At 35.8% G+C, this 22,102-nt stretch overlaps 1 protein-coding gene across 1 annotated transcript in view; it reads right to left on the bottom strand.

The window, feature by feature from the left end:
- hpo (serine/threonine-protein kinase hippo) overlaps positions 1–19,636 on the bottom strand; it is a 61,373-nt gene extending 41,737 nt beyond the window's left edge. Inside the window, exons 1-2 of the mRNA XM_069830917.1 lie at positions 19,463–19,636; positions 5,636–5,716 (exon numbers count right to left, since the gene is read on the bottom strand). Of these exons, the coding sequence (XP_069687018.1) occupies positions 5,636–5,716; positions 19,463–19,476 (95 nt within the window). The 5' untranslated portion in view covers positions 19,477–19,636. The remainder of the gene's footprint in view (positions 1–5,635; positions 5,717–19,462) is intronic.
- Positions 19,637–22,102: the final 2,466 nt, after the last annotated feature.

Raw genomic sequence — 22,102 nt, 5'->3', positions numbered from 1 at the left:
TTGGGTTTTGAAGCTAAATACGCGGGTGCTCGTGTGAAGGGGGTTAAGTTGTTTTGGCTACACTGGAATAAGTACAGATTTGAACTATCCGCAATTACTTTTCTCTTATGTTAAAGGGGTTAAGTCATTCTTCCATCTATGATGTAGTTACAGTGCTCCATATTTTGTGACAAAGGGGTTTTGTTCAGTACCAAATGAGAGAAGTTTACAAACCTTGCAATTTGACTTAACCCCCTTTACACGAGCACCCGCAAATAATGTTTAATGTACCCATCCTATGTGAGTGATCACAAGCAGTCAGACATAAACATTTAACAAGTGATAATATCTTGTAGACTCATTCTCTTAACATGGGGTTTATTCAACATAAAGTATAATGTATTTAGACGATTTCATACACTGCAACTACTCACTAATCTTTTCAAGAAAAAAGTTATCGTTGATTATTTTCTACTTCAAAAACATATTTTTCCCACACTACAATAATATAAAACAGGCCTCAATTAAGAAGTCTTACATTTGCCGTATTGCGGCGGTTCAAACATCTTAGAAATCTGCAAACAATGCTCTTCAACATGTTTTTTTCCTTATTAGAATCTGACTACTACTTTTTGAGTTATTATTAAGTACAAAAAATGGGAAAATATTCTACTTCGTTGAAAGTCTATGTGAGTGATGCCTTCTTCCATTATTGGTTGACAATTAGGAAGGAGGAAGTGAATAGTATATTGTGTCACTCTTTAAGATTGACGCATGGGCAGACCAAAGGAGTTTAGTAAGTTGTTCCCCTATAGCGCCCTTCTTGTTAAAAAAAACACATAATTAAAATCATGAGTTTTATATGAATCACACTGTAGATGAAATAAAGGTCACACTGAAATATATTTCTCAAATAGTGGAAGAACAATAATATTACAAAGATAGTAAAATTTCATCCATAATTTCACAATTTTAATATTCAGTAAGTTTTATAAGTTTACAATTTCATAACTATAATTTATAACTAAAACGTTAATGGTAAAAAGGACGACTTCTGTAAAGATTCTTAATGAGACTGTAACATGTCTCGTAAGAATCCAATTCACGATTAGTAATGATTTCAAGTTGTAATTTTGAAATGTTTCATTCACAAGAAGTAGTACTGTACTAATGAAATCAAAACAAGTCAACAGATCTAACACAAAATGCAGAGGATGATGAAATCTGGGGACGGAATACTACCAAAAAGAACAATGAATCTATCTCAAACTCATTAATGTTTAAGCAGTTTTTTTAAGTAAAAGTGGCAAGTACAATGGACTCATTGGGGCTGATCTAACTTACTTTCTGTCATATTAAATCATAGTCACTTCATTTATACAAGGAATAACGTTAATTTCGTTTCATAAAACATTTACATTTCATTGTGATACGTCTACCAGCTGTGTCATGAATTGTAAATAAATAAGTACTACCAATTAATATGCTTGTTAGTTTGTTATTCCTTCCAATTCACCATAGATAGTGGGAACATAATATACGCAATGACGCTCGCTGCAGACGCTTATGTGGGTATTAATTAGGGTGCCTTATCTATTTAAATTGCCCACACAACTTATGGAACGCCCGCTGAGTGATAACGTCAGACTGTGTTGTTCTAATGAAGCATGTTACCCATACTATCATTACACTTATATTCTCCATGCTGTTCTAAAAGGAGATATTAAGTTTAAACTTAATGTTTAAAAAAGATGATAAAGAAATACTGTTGGGAATTGTTTTTCAAAAGCACAAGAAAGAAGAAAAGTTTTTGAATGCAAAGTTATCATGACTTTAAAGTGTCACGCAATGCAACAACCAATTAACGACATAACCGTTAATCTTCTCTTCTCATAAGATTTAGCAATACCTTCAAAATCGTTAGCAATATGTAGGGCTAATGTAACCAATGTAGTGCAAAGTTACTTCCACAAATATATAAATATATATGTGTGTGTGTGTGTATTCTAACGTATTTTGATGTTACTATGTAAATTTGTTAAAGAACTGTTAATAAATTGGCGCACTAAAAGAACATCAAATATTCTTCAACAATTCACTTCCATACATTGTCTAGTAGAGCGAACTGCTACTATTAAACTGTCGTCGGCCTCAGTAGCACAGTTGGTAAAGCGCTGGCCTAGTGTGCTCGAGGTTGCGGGTTGGATCCCGGCCCAGGTCGATGGCATTTAAGTGTGCTTAAATGCGACAGGCTCCTGTCAGTAGATTTACTGGCATGTAAAAGAACTCCTGCGGGACAAAAATTACAGCACACCTGCGACGCTGATATAACCTCGGCAGTTGTGAGCGTCGTTAAATAAACCATAATTTAATTTAATTTAAACTGTTTGGCTGGACGTAAGTTACTGTGTTCTTAATAAAACAGATGCTTCTACAGCAGTGATTCTCGACAGGGGGACCGCGCCCCTCTGGAGATCCAAAGAATATTTTAGGGGGCCATGAACAAAATAATAATAATAATAATAATAATAATAATAATAATAATAATAATAATAATACAGTGAAACTTCTCAATAGCGGACACCTACTGAGAATTAAAATGTGTCTTGTATTGTTAATTTTTAAATTATGGTTTATTTAATGACGCTCGCAACTGCAGAGGTTATATCAGCATCGCCGGTGTGCCGGAATATTTGTCCTGCAGGAGTTCTTTCACATGCCAGTAAATCTACTGACAAGAGCCTGTCGCATTTAAACACACTTAAATGCCATTGACCTGAGCCGGGATCGAACTCGCAACCTCGAGCATAGAAGACCAGCGCTATATCAACTGCACTACTGAGAGCGACTGTCCGGTATTGAGAAGTGTCCTCTATTGAGATAGTAATATAAAATGAAACTACCATATATTATTTTAACACATGTTTTAGTAATCATATTAATTTTGAATACAGAATTTTTATACTTTTGTTTACTTACTTATTTAATTATTTATTTATTTATTTCTCATCAATCTTGTCGACACGGCGGACTTTATTTATTTCAGTTCAAATCCGTCATTCCCATATCAAATAATATAGCCTACAATTTCACTAGTATTATGAGCAACTAAATTTAACAACTCTGCTAGTAACAGTTTAATATTATTTAATACTGTGAATCTACTATACTATACCATACAATACAACACAAGTACAATAATAATAATAATAATAATAATAATAATAATAATAATATAGTGTAATTATGTTCCCACTAATATGACTCTTCTGATACTATGCCTATAGGTAATGCTCAGTACTCCCTCTATCCTCTGTCTCTCATCTCAGACATTTGTCCCCCTGCCACTTTAGATGATTCTTATTCTATTCTCCCATTCTGTGTCTTTAATTATTTAAATGAATTATCCTTTCCTCCTCCTCTCAATACTAAAATATTACACTTTAACTCAATGTTCCTATCCTATTATCTTATTCATGACCCTATAAACAATTCTAGTTCGGTATATTTACTATTCCTAAACCTTTTACTATTATTATCCTAATTCTTCATTTCACTTGTTTATTTAACTATTTAATAGATTACTAATTTAGTCCCGCACCGTGGCATAGTGGTCTAAGGCATCCTGCCTAGGACTCGCGTTACGTAATGCGCGCTGGTTCGAGTCCTCATGGGGGAAGAAATTTTCTCATAAAATTTCGGCCAGTGTGTGGGAGTGATGCCCACCCAGCATCGTGATGCACTTGGGGAGCTATGATAGGTAGTGAAATCCAGTTACGCAAACAAGCTATAATGGCTGGGGGGCTCATCGTGCTAACCACACGATACCTCCATTCTGTTGGATGATCGTCCACTCTGTTTCAGCATGTGGCCGTGAGGCCAGCAGCCGGCTGGTCGGTCTTGGCCCTTCATGGGCTGTAGCGCCACGGATTACTAATTTAGTTTCTCCTAACTAATAGCTTTTGTAGAGTGAAAGATTCTCTCACATTATAATTTGTCTTCACAATGTTCCTTTATCTTCTTTTCGGCATCTAATTTTATCTTCTTACATGGAAGTACCCAATTCTATTTTTGTATAATCCTAACTCCATACCTATATTCTCACTTAATAATACACTGATCCATAACACTTGAAAAACACACTCACAGAATGTTAGTATTTTATTAAAACCCGTAATTACACAAGCAATCTCATTTGATCGCACTACACTAACCCGGTCACTCCAGGTAACAACTTTACTTTGCCGTGTCAGCATCTATACCTTATGGAGCAAATTGCTAACTGATTGAATCCTTCACCTGCTGAATGACGAGTGAGCATATTTATACAGTAAGTTAATGTAGGCCTATTAAATTTATATTAGTAAAAAAAAAAAACCTAAATGAATAATTTTACTGGACATTTAACTTTAGTTCTACATTTAAAATCTTAAAGAAATCCTTGTTGCTTTCTCAATTTTAATTCCTATATACATTTCTAGAACATAAGTGAGTTCAAGTTCTTGGGAATCACCTTAGTACTTAATATTTAGAGCAACACATGTTATCAGCATGACTACCTCGACCGCATTACAGTGATCACAAAACATGGCGATCCCTAGCATGATGCGACCTGGAAAGGTAAGAGCATTGGTGGGGGAAGCTCTCCAACAAACGACTATTCTGTCGCCAAAGTAAATCTGTGCAATAAGATGTTATAAATCACATGAGAGACATACCTCAAGGCTTAAGAGAGCGCGAATATGGTTACCAGATGACTGTCGACATTTTAAATGTGTTTTGTGTCCACTACTGAGAAATTGCAAAGTAAAAAATATGTGTATATAATTGTCCATGTCCGTCATAGAGAATGTCCGTTATTGGGAAGTAATTTTCCCATAAGAGCACATGTGATTCTTCAGGAGAATTTCAAGGTATCCACAATTGGGAGAGATCCATTACTGAGGAGTGTCAGTTAATAGAAGTTTCACTGTAATATACTAATTTTAAAAAGTTGATCTATCAAAATTTAAACATCAGACTATTTTGTATTAAATAAAAACATAATTTTATTCAATTGTTTTCTTATAAATTGATACCAAATTTCACATTACTACGAATAAGTTATACATTCTACCACAGTCTAGTATATACAGTCACGAAGCTTGAGTTGTGAGGGTACTAGGAACAATAGACTGTGCCGGTACTATTTCACATTGTCTGTGATGAGGCAATAGTAGCGATCCTAGTGGTTAGCAACTATCTATGGATGCAAATTCCCTACATATTGAGCTTCGTGACTGTATATACTAGACTGTGATTCTATTCTACAGCTTAGGTCAGTTGGCCACATTAAGGTAATGTGGAGAAAAGAAGGGCCTCTTCATCAAAATGATTGAGAAATACTGCTTTTACAGTTCATAAAATCTCTTTTAGATCAGATTATGATCCCATATTCTTCATAAATGAGTGGCATTCATCATCGCTATTAAAAATTAACAAAATTACTTATAAAAATAAGTTTTCATTTTTTTTAATTCAAATAGTATTTTAGTTACAACACTGTCTTCTGTTATCTACTATAAACGCAAATAAGAAGAATTTCTCTTAAATTAAATTTTAAATATATAAATACAATAAAACTGACACATTTTCATTAAAGAAAAAAAAAACTCACCCTTCTCCAAGTTTACAGATGATGTCGAATACCTCCTCTGGCTGCCGAGTTAAGCTCTCTTCGGACAGTTTCTTCAGCTCACTGAAACGTTATAAGCATAACTATTAAACACATATTGTATATTATTATTTATGTACTAGTAATAGATGATTAACAATAAATTACAATTGCCCACGAAAAGCAATGTGATGCAGAAATATTTCATTTTTAATCTTCACATACCCAAGTCTGAATATAATAAAATTATTCTTGTTTGAGCACTTTCTTCATGTAACATGCATTAAAATCAACAAATCAAGATGGGCTGGTCATCTCATGAGAATGGAGAATCACCTAATAAGAAGGCTGTTAATGGTAAACCTGGATGGAACGAGAAGAGGAGGAAGACCAAAGCTAAGATGGGAGGAAAGATTATTATTGAAAGTAACTGTAAAACCAGAAAATGCTGGCAGTATATAGAGAGGAATGGAAAGTGCATCTGAGAAAGGCAAGGCCCACATCACGCTGTAGAACCAGGAATGATAATGAATGGTGAGCACCTTCTTCATATTTCTAATTGGAATCATTCGTACAGATATGGAGAAAAGAATCAACGGTAAATTATTTTTTCATCCAACATTTAGTCCCCTGCTTCAAGACAGTGTCCGTTACTATGACTCAAAAAGTATTAGGGTTACAGGATAAGCTAAAGCATGCACTTCATAATGTCAAATGGTGACTAAAACTTTACTATAGTTCTGTCGCTCTTATTTCCGGCAGCCAATCAACGTTGCAGGTCGGCTACATTTAAATGTGCGTGTGTTGTGATTCGCTGATGATGATGTTATGCATTTCCTAAGACTCGATAAATACTTAATATAATCGCCCGCCATTTTGGCTCTTTCGTTGGCATTCACAGAAAGCACATGAGGACGTTATTTGCCGCTCAATTATTTGCTGAATTACAGTGTGTTTGAAGCTACGACATGATAATGTTTAATGGTGTGGCAAACAGATTCCTCGTCTGGTACCTAGGCAACGAAAGAACAAAAATGGCGAACGATACTACCTACCTAGACTTTATAGAACCTTCACTTCATAAGACGTAAGCATAGAGGAGGAGTCAGGCCGGGAATAATAGTGTCGCGACTATAACTCTTGATTTCAACAGATGTCAAAGTGTCAGAGGTACAATCTCATAGGTAGACAATATGCTTGTTATTGTGGAGAAGCATACTATACTTTACCACAGTCTAGTATATACAGTCGCAAAGCTTAATACGTAGTAAATATGCAAACATTAGATATAGTAGTTGCTCACCACTAGGATTGCTAATATCGCCTCATTACAGGCAATGCAAAATAGAACGTCACAGTCTATTGTTTCTAGCACCCTCAAAACTCAAGCTTCGTGACTGTATATAGTAGACTGTGACTTTACGTTGAAAAACACTTCTCGAACAAAGGCATACTGTTAGCCCTATGGATAGTTTCAGCTTTCCACACCGGAAACTCAGGCTTAAAAACCATGCAAGTCAAATGGAACTTACGGTCGATAAAGACAGTGTCTGGATCAGGTTTTTGTAAGCCATCATTCTGTGATCTCACCATTAATAATAATAATAATAATAATAATAATAATAATAATAATAATAATAATAATAATACAGTAGGCCTAGTTGGAAAATACGGATTGGGAACAAGAAAGGACAGAGGAGAATCTTTGGTGAATTTATGTAAAAGAAATGCAATCATTGTTGGAAATACATTATTCCAACAACATAAACAAAGAAGATACACACGGATATGCTCAAAGGACGAAAGCAGATACAGGTATCCTCTGTGCTACCTTTTGATCATTACTTCGGGGATTCCGAAAACCAACAAAATAGAACCGAAGTCCTATTCCACTATTCCATGCACTCAAACGGTCGTGAGGAAAGATTCCGAAATTGCTTTAAAAAATGCGAAGACTTTACCAGGAGCAAATATTAACTTAGGTTCTCAGATCACATCCTCCTGATAGGCGAAGTAGATATTCGTCTGAAGAAGATAACAGGAAGACAAGTGACGAACATGGAAAAACTGAAGAATGAAGAGGAAATAAGAAAATTTGAAGCAAATTTTCAAGAGAAAGCCACTATATTATAATCCACACCTAAGAATAGTAATGAGTACTGGACTCGTATAAAAAACTGTATACAGACAACAGCAAGATGCAGAGAAGGTGTGAAAATTAAGAAACCTTGGGTCACAGAAAAAATGTTGGAGAAGATGGAGGAACAGAGAAAATGGAAAAACATCAACAAAGAAGAAGGTAGAAGAAACTACAAGACTTAACAACGAACTAAGAGGAGAAACTGATAAGGTGAAGGAATACTGAATCAAAGAGAAATGTAAAGAAAAGAGGATCTAGAGAGAAAAGGAAGATATGATTTAATGTACCACGAAGTAAAGTGTTTGGACTTCACAAATAAGATAATCAAATCCATGTAGTTGATATAGGACGAAATCGGAAATGAAATAATAGACAGACCAGGAACAGATGGACGAAATATGTAGAAGAGGTATATGAGAGAGGGAATTGTCCAGATGACTTGGATATAGAAGACGAAGCAGCCGTATCAGAAGACGAAAAAGGACTTTCTAAGAGAAGAAGTTGAACTAGCGCTTAGGGAAATGAAGAATGGGAAAGCAACAGGAGTTGATAGAATTCTCATTGAATTAGTGAAATGCTTGGGTGAAGACAAGAAGGATATTCTATCATTATGCAACAAAATATATGAGAAAGGGCAACTGGCCTGAAGACTTTACGGAGATGGTGTTGCTTTCAATACCGAAGAAAAACAATGCCAAAAAATGTAACAAGTTCAGGACTATCAGCCTGATATCACACTCGAAGATTATTCTGCGAATACTGAATCGATGTTTATATTCTAAGATGGAACAACAGTTGGAAGAAGAGCAGTTTGGCTTCAGGAAGGGAAAAGATACGAGAGAGACAACTGTACTGCTACAAACAATCAGCGAAAAATACCTAAAGAAGAATAAAGAAGTGTATATAGTATTTGTGGACCTAGAAAGGGCGTTTGACAGAGTGGATTGGAATAAACTGATGGAGATCCTAAAGAAAATTGGCGTAGATTGGAAATAGAGGATGCTGTTCAGTAACCTTCATATGAAACAAGGAGTCAAAGTCAGCATTGGAGAAAAAATGTCAGAAGGAAATGAAATAGAGAGGAATACGAATTTATCACCTACCCTGTTCAACATCTACTTGGAGGATTTAGCGAAGAATTGTTTTTAGAACATGCGAGGAGTGACAGTAGGAGGAAGAAGAATAAAGTGTATAAGATTTTCTGCTGTTATGGCACTGTTAGCAGAAGAGAAGATGATACTAAGGGATATGCTACTGGAGCTAAATGACGGCTGTGAGAAGTATGGAATGAAGATTAAATGCCAACAGGACGAAGACCATGGTCATAGGAAGAAAAGTAAAAAAAGGTAAACTTGCGAATTCTAAATGAGGCAGTAGAGTAAGTGGACAGCTTCAAATACTTGGGGTGTACTATAAGCAGTAACATGAGCTGTGGCCAACAAGTCAAAAGGAGGATAGCAAGGAAGCTTTTAAAAGAAAAAGGTGCATTTCTGGAGAAAGAACTAAGGTAGACTAGTGAAATGCTTTGTGTGGAGTGTAGCATGGTATGGGGCAGAAACATGGATATTACGACGAAGTCTCAACCCAATACGAGCAAATGCTGGGTAACTTTCGGTGCTGGACCCCAGACTCATTTCACCGGCATTATCACCTTCATATCATTCAGACGCTAAATAACCTAGATGTTGATACAGCGTCGTAAAATAACCCAATAAAAACGATGAAGTGAAGAGAAGTAGAAGCATTTGAAATGTGGATATGGACAAGGATGGAGTGTGTGAAGTAGACACACAGAATAAGAAACGAAGCCGTATTGGAAAGAGTGGATGAAGAAAGAATGATGCTGAAACTGATCAGAAAGAGGAAAAGGAATTGGGTGGGTCACTGGTTGAGAAGAAACTGCCTTCTGAAGGATGCACTGGAAGGAATGGTGAATGGAAGAAGAGTTTGGGGCAGAAGAAGACATCAGATGATAGACGACATTAAGATATATGGATCACATGAGAAGACAAAGAGGAAGACAGAAAATAGGAAAGAGTGGAGAATGCCGGGTTTGCAGTGAAAGACCTGCCCTTGGACAGAACACTATGAATGAATGAATCAACATCATCATCATCTTGGTGTTGTAGAATCATTTTCATGTGTTACATAATAATAATAATAATAATAATAATAATAATAATAATAATAGTAATAATAATAATCATCGTCCTCATGGCACAGTAGAACCATTTTCACGTGGTGCACCATGGGTAATATACCTAAAACGGCGAAGTTATCTACAGTCTCAGCACATTACTCCCTACAGGAAGAAACATGGGTCAAGATGATTAATAAAGTAGCCCTACCATCATTAGATAATACAAATATGAAAACATTCCTTGGGTCAGTTGTTGACCTCCATGTCTTCCCCTCCCAGATCTTTTCCCTTGAATTTTTGTTTTGTTTTTTTAGTAATCCACTCTAAAGAAGACCTTGAGTTACCATCAATCAGTCTCAGTTCCTCAGTTGAAAGATACTTTCAAAATGTTAGCCAATGAATGGTGTTACAAAAAATTGTATCTAACATTTGTATTTGATTACGTTTTGTTTCTGGTACTTGTGGTTCGCAATAAAAATGTTAAAACATTGTTGCCTATTCACTTCAAAAGCAGCATCAAACTGTAAAACAAAACATATGGATTTGGAGACAAAAATATATTTTCTTACCCTTAAGAATTCTAAGTATGGGTACAAAACTAGAACAAAAAGAAGACGCAAATGACTCTTATGGCTTGTATCAAGGTATACATAACACACTCCTTAAAAAAATCAATCAATCAATCAGCATTAGACAAAAGTCTTTTCTGCTACTTGTCAAGAGTTCGAATTTAGCTCTTCTTGAATAGGCCTACTTACTGACTTACAAATGGCTTTTAAGAAACCCAGAAGTTCATTGCCATTCTCACATAAGCCCAACATCAGTCTCTATCCTGAGCAAGATTAATCCAAATCAAGATTTCAGGTATAACTCCCTGTAAAGTTGATTTGAATAATTTCGAGGGAAAAATTGTTCCGGAGCCGGGTATCGAACCCGGGACCTTTGGTTTAACGTACCAACGCTCTACCACTGAGCTACCCGGGAACTCTAACCGACACCGATCCAATTCTTCCCTCTATATCCACAGACCTCAAAGTGGGCTGACAACCGTCAAGCAAACAACTTCGAGTGCACACTAACTCCGTGTGACTTAAGTTGTGGTTTTCTGTTACATACAGTGACGTGTATTATGCAAATCAAGATTTCAGGTATAACTCCCTGTAAAGTTGATTTGAATAATTTCGAGGGAAAAATTGTTCCGGAGCCGGGTATCGAACCCGGGACCTTTGGTTTAGTTGGATCGGTGTCGGTTAGAGTTCCCGGGTAGCTCAGTGGTAGAGCGTTGGTACGTTAAACCAAAGGTCCCGGGTTCGATACCCGGCTCCGGAACAATTTTTCCCTCGAAATTATTCAAGATTAATCCAGTCTCTACTATCATTCCCTCAAATCCATTTTAATATTATCTATGTCTTGGCCTCCCCAAAGGTTTTGCAACTAGACTATATGCATTTCTGGACTCACCCATATGTGCTACATGCCCTGCCTATCTAAAATGTCTGGATTGAATGTTCCTAATTATGTTAGGAGAAGAATACAATGCATGGAGTTCTGCATTGTGCAATCTTCTCCTTTCTCCTGTAACTTCATTCCTCTTAGCCACAAATATTTTCTTAAGCACCTTATTCTCCAACACCCTTAACATATGTTCCTCTCTCAAAGTGAGAGTCCAAGTTTCACAACCAGACAGGACAACCAGTAATATAACTATTTTATAAATTCTAACTTTCAGCTTCTTCGAGAGCAGACTGGATGGTTGAGACTAATTACCTGGTTGGGGTTTCTTCTGGGGTTTTCCCTCAACCAACTGAAGCAGAATTGCGGAAAATTTTCGGTGTTGGACTTCGGACTCATTTCGCAATCATTAATTCACATATCATCCATACAATACAATAGCCCGGGTTAAGTTCTAAGCACAGCATGCTGTACTTGTACAAGAGCACGGCCATTCGATTACCCAATCAGACACAAGAATAGGAGTGGTAAGCACAATAAGCCTCAGGCTGCAGTGTAAGCCTTCGGATCCCTTCTCCATACAAAAGAAAGAAAAAAAACTCCTTACTTGCTTCAAGTAAAATTCTCTTGTTTTTCCTAATCATTCGTGGATTTTCTCCTAACATATTCACGTCATCTGCATAAACAAGCAGCTGATGTAACCCATTCAATTCCAAACCCTCTCTGTTTTCCTGGACTTTCTTAATGGCATATTCTACAATTAAAAGTAAAGGTGATAGTGCATCTTCTTGATTTTAGCCCGCAGTGAACTGGAAAAGCGTCAGAAAGTGGCCTATACGGACTCTGCTGTATGTTTCACCAAGATACATTTTAATTAATCGAACTAGTTTCTTGGGAATACCAAATTCAATAGGAATATTATATAAAACTTCTCTCTTAGTCATCATATCCCACCTCCCTCACATCTATTTTAACATTATCCTCCCATCTATGTGTCGGATTCCCCAAGGTCTTTTTCCCTCTGGCCTCCCAACTAACACTCTAGATTCATTTCTGGATTCGGTCATATGTACTACATGCCCTGCCCATCTCAAACGTCTGAATTTAATGTTCCTAATTATGTCAAGTGAAGAATACAATGCGTCCAGTTCTTCATTGTGTAACTTTCTCCATTCTCCTGTAATTCATCCCTCTTAGCCCCAAATATTTTCCTAAGTACCTTACTCTCAAAGACCCTTAATCTCTGTTCCTCTCTCAAAGTGAGAGTCCAAGTTTCACAACCATACAAAACAACCAGTAATATAACTGTTTTATAAATAATTTTAACTTTCAGGTTTTTTGAGAGCAGACTGGATGACAAAAGCTTCTCAATCGAATAATAACAGGCATTTCGCATATTTATTCTGCGTTCAATTTCCTCCCAAGTGTCATTTATATTTGTTACTGTTGATTCAAGATATTTGAATTTTTCCATCTCTCCAAAGGATAAATAATTTCCAATTTTTAATTTCCATTTCGTACTATGTTCTGGTCACGGGACATAATCATATAGGCTACTTTGTCTTTTCAAAAAAAAAAAAATAAAAAAAAAAAAAAAAATAATAATAATAATAATAATAATAATAATAATAATAATAATAGCAATAACAATAATAATAATAATTACGCTAATAAATAATAAATAAAAGTAAAGTTTGTTTTTTGCTAAATTACCAAAAAGAGGGCCTGACTCTGTTAATAGCCTAGAGGCCCTGGGTCTCATGTCCTGGCCTGCCACAATTTCAGGTTTGTTGAATTTTCATTGTTCTTATACCGAAGCTGTTGTGCAAGAAAATATGTCGTTCAGAGAATGATACTGGAGTGAGAATCCTTGCACAAAGGCATACACCAGTTTTCTTTTTAAGATGGGACATGATAGTTAAGCACCTGATCTTGGAACTATAATGCTATGTTGCCAATATGGACGACCAGGTGATCAGCTGATGTGAGGTAGCAGTTGACGTTAGATGGTTGACATTAAAACATTTGTTGACAACTGATGCGAAGGTATACAACAATACAAAAATCGACAGAGAATGAAACACGAAATGTATTAATGCTCACACTGTGTGCACAACAAATGGTGCCAAGAGACCTATTGGGACTCACAACAATCAATCAATCAATCAATCAATCAATCAATCAATCAATCAATCAATCAATCAACAATAGCATGACGGCCCTGTGTGAACCCTGGCCTTCTGTAGAAGCTTTCTCCATTCCTCTCTCAACAGAGCCGTTCTTCTCCAGTTCCTTATTCCCAGTATTTGTATGTCCTTTCTCACATCATCTTCCCATCTCAACCTTGGTCTTCCAATTTTCCTTGTTCCTTCCGGATTAGTGCTAAACAATTTCTTAATAATTCCATCATCCACCCGCAACACATGCCCAACCGATTGTAGTCTCTTGATTTTTATGGTTGCTACAATGTCTGGTTCTTTAAAGAGTTTATATAGCTCATGGTTATATCTCCTCCTCCATACATCCCGTTCCTCCACTGGGTACTCACCACGTGAATTGTAATTTTGGTAACTCAACCGTTGTTTTTTTAGTGGGTTACTTTAAGATGCATTATCAACTGCTGTGGTTATCTAGCATCTGAATGACAGGAGATGATAATGCTGGTGAAATGAGTATAGGGTCCAATGCCGAAAGTTATCCAGCATTTGCTCTTAATGGGTTGAGTGAAAACCCCAGGAAAAACCTCAACCAGGTAACTTGTCTCAACCAGGCCCACTCATTTCACAGTCAGGCATGTTAATCGTTACTCAACAGCAGTGGACTCAACTGTTGTTACCACAGCAATAGACCTCCCAAGCGATGCGTTATTCAGTTTTTTTTTACCGCAGCACTAATGTCATGTCCCATTTTTAGAAAAAAACAGGTACAGCACTAAATAGTCAGATATTAGAATTGGTGTGAAGGTCTCATCAGCTGTTGTGTAGTGGTCAATGTGACAATGTTGCATTCTCGCTACCAACATTAGGCCTATATCAAACTATCAGTTGCATAGTTACAATGCCCTGGGTATAATGACCTGCTAAAAATTCTCAGTTCTAAACTCCTTTAAACATCTTTGGGGTGAGATCGTAAGGGCTTACTGCAGTAAGGCATCATCATGTGCACCACAACCTAAGGTGGGCCTTAACATCTTCAACAATCTTCCTCAAAGTCTTCGGTTCCTGCGATTTTCTCCTCCAATTCCGAATTTCTATGCTCACCAAATAGGCCTACTCTGTCACACAATCCAGCTATCTCGTTTTCGGTCTTCCAAGTTTTCTTTGGCCCCCTATTCCATAAATAAAAGTATTTTGATTGCTTTTCTACCATTCGTCCTCATTAGATGCCCCAACCATCTTATTCTTCAAGATTTTATAATGGCAATTATGTCATATTCATGGAACATGATTGTATCTCCTCCTCCAAATTCCTTCATCGTTCACTGGATAATTAACTGTTCTAAGTATCTTCCTTAACTGCAGCTACACAGGGTAGAGAAAATATGATACACAGGGACTACTGCTGGCCTCATGAATACGGAAGTTTAATGGCACAATAAGCCACACGATGTGGGAATAATGCTCTGTAACGTTTCTTCCAGCATAATCATGTTACCCATCATGACAACGCTGATAAAATATTTCACCATTCAGTGTTCTGTCCAAAGACAGGTCTTTCACTGCAAACCCAACTTTCTCCAATCTTTCCTATTTTCTGCCTTCCTCTTTGTCTCCTCATATGATCCATATCTTAATATATCATATATCTTAATGTATAGTATCTTAATATATTCATATATCTTAAGGTTTTTCTTAATTTTTTGTCTATCCAGTGCCTTTCCTTCAGTAAAGTCTTATTTTATAAATCTATGGATCAACAATTGGCACTCTTCTGACAAAGGAAAAATTTTACAGTCTATACAAAAAAAAACCAAATGACCTGGAAATGTACAAAAACTTGCCCAGACATGTTCACACATTTTTAATAAGAGCCAGAACAGGTCACATTGTCACTCAATTGTATCTACACCGATTTCACCTTTCTGATAATCCTACTTGTCTGTGGTGTAATAATCATGATGAAGATCTGGAACACATTCTTCTATACTGTCCATCCATACACCACAAAAGAAGTAAATTAAAATAATCAGTACCAGTTGCAGAAGACACAGCCCTGCAGTATATATTGACTACACTTCAACTTTGGCTACTAGCAATAGGCATCTATAACGAACACCAATCAAAATAGCCCTCATTTCTCATGAAAAACAAAAACTGAATAGACTACAGTGGACTATAGTGGACTTAATGTTGTCAGCAAACAGCTGGATACATTAAGAAGACTGACTGATTAATGTTGTTTACCATCTCATACCTTCGTCTGCCCCGAACTCTCCTCCCGTTCACCATTCCTTCCAATGCATCCTTCAGTAGACAGTTTCTTCTCAGCTAGTGACCCAACCAATTCTTTTTTCTCTTCCTGATCAGTTTCAACATCATTCTTTCTTCACCCATTCTTTCCAACTCAGCTTCATTTATTATTCTGTCTGTCCACTTCACACGTTCCATTCTTCTCCATTTTAAACATATCAAATGATTCTATTTGCTTCTCTTCACTTCGTCATAATGTCCATGTTTCTGCCTCATACAATGCCACACTCCATACAATGCACTTCACTAGTCTCTTCCTTAGTTCTTTTTCCAGAGGTCTGCAGAAGATGCTCCTTTTTCTATTAAAAGCTTCCTTGGTCACTGCTATCCTCTGATAAAATATAAACATTTTATTTTCGAAGTTAATGTCGGTTTGAGTGCATTTATTCATGGTTAAAAAGTGGCAGTCTAGCAAGAAAAAGTTTGTTTTGTGTTTGTTTGATTTTTGTGATTTTACCCATTCTGTGGTAGAGATTTGTATGCTTCTAAGATTGTGGAGTTGTGTGGCAATGTTTTTTCCGTAATGAATGATAATGTACAGATTTCTCACTAATTGGCGTTTGTACCATAGTATACGGTAGATTTGATTATATTCCACGATCATATCATTGGGTGTTTTTGTTAAGGATCATGGAAGAGGCAAGATTGAAAGTAGGCCTAAGCTTATGTGGTTTATATGACTGTTATCAATTGACGCTTTTGGGATTTTGAAAGGATCCATTAAAGAATGTTGAAAAATTTTTTTTTTTGTTAAGACATGGCATATTATCTGATCTTAAATGGGTCTGTGCAAATTGTGGAACTGTGAAATATGCGAATTTTCGTAAGATTGAGAATCAGTGACAGGTTAGGTTTGGTTTGTTGAGGCTTTTGGTATTCCTTGCATGTACGTTTTTTTAGTAGATAGTCTAGGTAGATCTAGTGGACAGAAAGTGAGTTTTCGTTTGGTTTGTTAGGCTTTTGGTATTCCTTGTATGCTACATGCTTTTTGATAGATCAGTACACAAATAAAAGAGTAATTGTGTCATGTTTGTGAAAAGTATGTTATTTTATTTTATTTGTAGAAATGATCGATTTTAAGCCATTTTAGAAATTTTGAGTTTATAATATTTCACGAGGTTTTAGAAATTTAAACTTTTTTTTCGCCATTAATTTCAGTTTCTGAAAAAAACATAAAAATGGCCATTTTTAAAGAAAAAGAAAAACAACAATAGATCACTAGTTTTACTAGTTCTGATACTTTACGAGTAAATTTCTGGTATAAACTACAAGAGTCATTAGACATGTAATTAAATAAAGATTCGTTAAGTCTAAAAGATGTCCCAATGATTCACATACGGATGGTGAAATGTCTTTAGTGTCATTTAACTTACTTTCCTAGTAGGTACTAGATTTGGCATTACAAAATTGAATTTTCATAAAGAAGTCAGAACTAGAATTGCAGTCAATTTCGTGTTCAGACACTACAGCCCTGCCACAAAACACCCACCCTTTAAATACCCAATTATACAGATTGTTCTTCAGGTAAGAGGCGATGATGAATCTATTAAATCTCATCTCAATATAAGCTGTGTCAACCTCGATTTAGTCTTCCATCCCCAACCAATCAGACTTTTTATTGGCTTCACACTCTAAACCTAACAACTTCTGTTCTGTTTCAAGTAGGCACTTAGCTCCATCATCAACAAAATAAATTCCTCCATATATTGATACAGTCATGGCGAAACTCTATTTTCAGATGAATATTATATCTTAGGTGTAATATTGAGTAAATGTAAGAATGGAATATATTCTACCAAAATCCAATCTCCACAGATTTCGCGTAACAGGCAGTCCACATGCCAAGTTCATCAAACTGAAGATTCCAAACATAGAGACCTACTATTAGAATGTTCATTACAATGTCCACTCTAAAAGAAAATGTAAATGCTAACCTCACTGAAGAAATTGGCTTCATCGAAATACTAACCAACCCATACTTCTTAAAAATAGCAGAATAAATACACAGAGAATATTACAAAATCGTTTCATTCATGGAAATGTAAAGTCATAGTAAGAAGCACACATCATAGCTATACAAGCAACTAAAATGACTAACTTATCAGTTAGAATCATAAAAAAACAACTAAATGAAAATGTTCTCTATGCAACAGCTTTTCCATCAGGTACTGTCTAGGAGATGTACCGAAAAATTCAAATACTAAGCATCTCATGAAGTAGTCTTGGATTTTTTTCCCTTTTGTTTAATAGCGAGTATTTAACTGTTCGTCATTCACCTTGAAGCCAGTTGTATAGACCAATTTACCGACACAGACATTCCCCAGGTTGCGCCATAGAAGGCTGGTCAAAACTACATCCACGTTGAGATGATTTGTTGGAATGCCATGGAGGAAACGGAATTCCCAAGGAAAACCTCTATGTTACCTGGACCATAGGCTTGCCCACAGAAGTCATAAATCGTGAATACGTAAGGGATCGAACCCAGAGCCACAGGATTAAGAGTCCATCACTCCAGCCACTGGACCACCGTGGTGACAGTCTTAGATGTTACAACTTTGTACAGAATAACCGAACTTTTATAAGCCTACATAGAAAAGTATGAAAAAATGAGATTCCTCCTCATTGTTTAAACTTCTATTCCAGAAGTTTCCTTTTCTCTTCTCTGTAGTAGCGAGGGATTGGCATAAAAGGAATCACAAATCGTAAGAGAAAGAAACAATGAAGACTAAACCCGAGCATATAAATGAATTTACAGATAGCTGCAATTCCAAACAGAAAAATGAGAGAGTGATGTAAAACTAAATAAAGTTTTACTCTAGTCTTGATCATGGTTAAACTATCGTCATCAAAACTATGAAACATGCACGAGACAAAACAGATACGGTAACAAGTGTATAAAGGTCTTCAGATGTTTTCACAGTGAAATGAATCTCAGGAAATAGGCCTAATTTGTAAAAAGAAAGAAAGGTAAAACGGACTTGACTAGCAGAACTCACGTCATTCTAAACTGCTAAATGTATAAAACTAAAACCTTTGTTTCAAACAAATAAAATTGAATGTATAATCGAAAGCATGTCTAAATAAAAGCATAAACATTCCATTACAACACAACAGTGAACATACAATTAAGAAAACTGGATTATAGTATTACTTGAAGTGCATGAACAGTAGCAATTAGTATTTCTGCAGATGAAAAGATATAACTGAAGTAAACTCTACAGGCCTACTGTGTAACGTAATCTTTTGGCAATCAGTTCTTTAGTCCAGCAAACCTAACAGTTTCTAAGTGTGAGACTACATAATCTTCGCGAAATATAATTAAACGACTTTATTATAACATACACAATGAAATTCTTGTATGTATCATATGGAAATGCTTTGTAATCCTAACCTCATATATGTCAACAAGCAACTGTATTATAATAAGTAAATCAACTAGCTAGGAATATCATTTGTTTACAACCTCCTGTACTACCATCAATAACGGAATAGTAACATTAGTAATGTAATCGTATAATAATGTGAGCTCATGCAATGTCACTTCAGTGTATATTTCTTTATCCTTATATAAAAAAAAAAAAAGAGTAGGATGCTGAACAAGAAAATATTTATAAAATACCAATGCTGACCTTTTGGAAGACATTTGGGGTTTGTTGATCCAGCTTCTCTTCTAAATAGGATATAATTAACTTAAGTTTTCATCCTGTATTAAGTTAAAAATTCACAAAATATAGAGTTTAAGATGCGATGTTACGTCCACTCCTCCATGATTGAATAACAGGGCTACCAACCGCTTCTACTTAAAAGACGCTAAATTGCCATAATAACATACGCTGTACATGTTTCCTATTTGATTCTTAACGTTGTTCAGCCGTTCAGCTGATACGACGACCGACGGATACAGCACTCAGCAGGAACTGCGAAGTGCGATGACTGTTGAGGTCGTGTTGCTAGTCACGAGGTACAGCCAGAAAAGGCTGTCAATATTGAAAGCTGTAGAATTCTGCCATTTTACTCACATTACCAAATTACATGAAGATATTTATAGTAATTGAAATAATATAAAACCGGATGCATTATCTAGGAACTTCATAGTGTAAATTTGATAAATACTAGTCCATATTATTGTAATACTTCTTGGATTGTCAAAATAATATTCACATTTTACTCTTTACAATGGCTTAACTAACATTGGCGCCCATTCACAGCGGATCTTACACTCTCCTATTTTGTCTCTTGTCCCCCCCCCCCGAGACATTTTACTAAAATAATATGAAACCTTTTTATAAAATGCCATAAATGTAGTGTTTTAGGTCATTACGTCTAAGGCCAACAGATCTGATGGACAATAGGTCTAATAAAACATGTTGTTGTTGTTATTATTTAATGCCGGGCTTTGGCAACGAAGCCATTAGCATTCTTGCTCTCCAATATTTCTCTGTGGTGGATCCATCAGGTAGAACTTCCAGGTTCTAATAAAACATTAAGTCTAATAAAAAAAAATTCCAAAAATTCAGGTCTAAAAGAAAAACGTCTAAATAAAATTTCGTCTAACGTGTAAATGTCTAAATAAAATGTATATAGCCTATAAATCTCAAATAATTTTAACAATACTTACCTAAAAAAGTTGATATTGTTATGATAATGATCATACGTTTCCTTAGTAATACAGTATCTTGTCAGTTTCAGAAAATTTTTAGCAAAATGAATAGGCTACCTACCATTAATTCGCCTAAAGTTAAAAAAATTCTTGTTCATAATTTTGACTACATTTAAAACTGGGAAGTAAAACCAGCAATAGGATTTACTGGAGATGCTCACTCAGAGACGCTTGCAATGCTACTTGTGTCACCAACGAGATCTTGGATAACATTTGAGTCTACAAAATCGGTACACGTACTCACCAGAGTAGAGGGACTGAGATTCTTGTCAGGAAAGTTTTTAATCGTTTATACGAGGATGTTAACAATGAAGTAGAACATATTCCTGCCTACATTAAAAAAATATATGTAAGGGGCACACCTGCAAGACATCAAAGGCAAGTTGTTCCTCCACGCTACCCGCCGGCAGTGTGGAATGTGTTTAATCTTGTATTAAATGGACTCCAAAGAACTATAAATATGTTGAAGAATGGCACTCAAAATTCCAAAAAATGATTACATCTCATCATCCATCCATATGGAAGAAAAGACCAATGTAATAATGAAGTGCTCTTGTAACATGGAAGAATTCAACATCCCATAAAGAAATCGTATAAAATTAATCAAAGGCAAGTATAGAGAATGATAACACGTTACCAGCAGTATAAAGATCGTGGAGAAATTGATTTGTACTTGAGAACTTTAAACTACAGGCTGAAATTCCATGCTGTACCGGAAGATGAAAATGAATACCTATTAATCTATATTTTTCATTGCTCAACTATTTCAATATTAGGCCTACTGTATTTTACTCCTGAGTTATATGTAATAAACAATAATATACAGATAGCAAATGTATTATTGTTATAATTTAGGCATAATAGTATTAGACGTCATTGCAAGTTAGACTATAAAGTATTGGACATTTTTGTAAATTGGACTAGGTTGTATTACACTTGGTTCCAAAGACAAAATGTCATTAGACTTACAAGATTTTCGGTCATTAGACTTAAAATCCTTAGACCTACTGACCTCTAACTGACCCCAAACGTACATGATTTGTTGGTTAGTGAACTGCCCAAATCTGTATGATGATACTATTAATTTTATTTAATCCAACAGAATTCTCTGTTATGTTTATTATTTATTATGAATGGAGTAAAATTCGCTCCAACACTAGGGATCGAATCCAGGACCTTCAGGTCTATGCACTGAATGCTTTACCACTAGATGGAACCCCAGCGTAGCTCAATGGTAGAACATTCAGTGCGTAGAACTGAAGGTCCTGGGTTCGATCCACAGTGCCAGAGCGAATTTTTCTCTGCTAATAATAAATTTATGTCCTAAGTTTGTATCTCATTAAACAAGAGATAGCCTACAGAATACAGAATAAAACATTAATTGCATTGCACTTACAGACCATAAGGTACAGTTATGAGTTACATCCTAGTTCCTTTCATTAAATGTTCTTCGCACACGTTTTGATCCCTCAATTTCACTCACAATACGCAAATCAAGTTCATGAGGTCCTCTGTCTAAATTATTTGCAACCTCTGTTCATCATCCATTGATAAGAATGGGTTTAGAAGGAAGCATTACGCACATCCTATTAATTGAGGGGTTTGGGGG

Source organism: Periplaneta americana, chromosome 7, assembly GCF_040183065.1.
Source record: "Periplaneta americana isolate PAMFEO1 chromosome 7, P.americana_PAMFEO1_priV1, whole genome shotgun sequence".
NCBI lineage: Eukaryota > Metazoa > Arthropoda > Insecta > Blattodea > Blattidae > Periplaneta > Periplaneta americana.
Note: the sequence above shows the minus strand (reverse complement) of the source record. Positions and strands in the feature narration are given on the sequence as shown.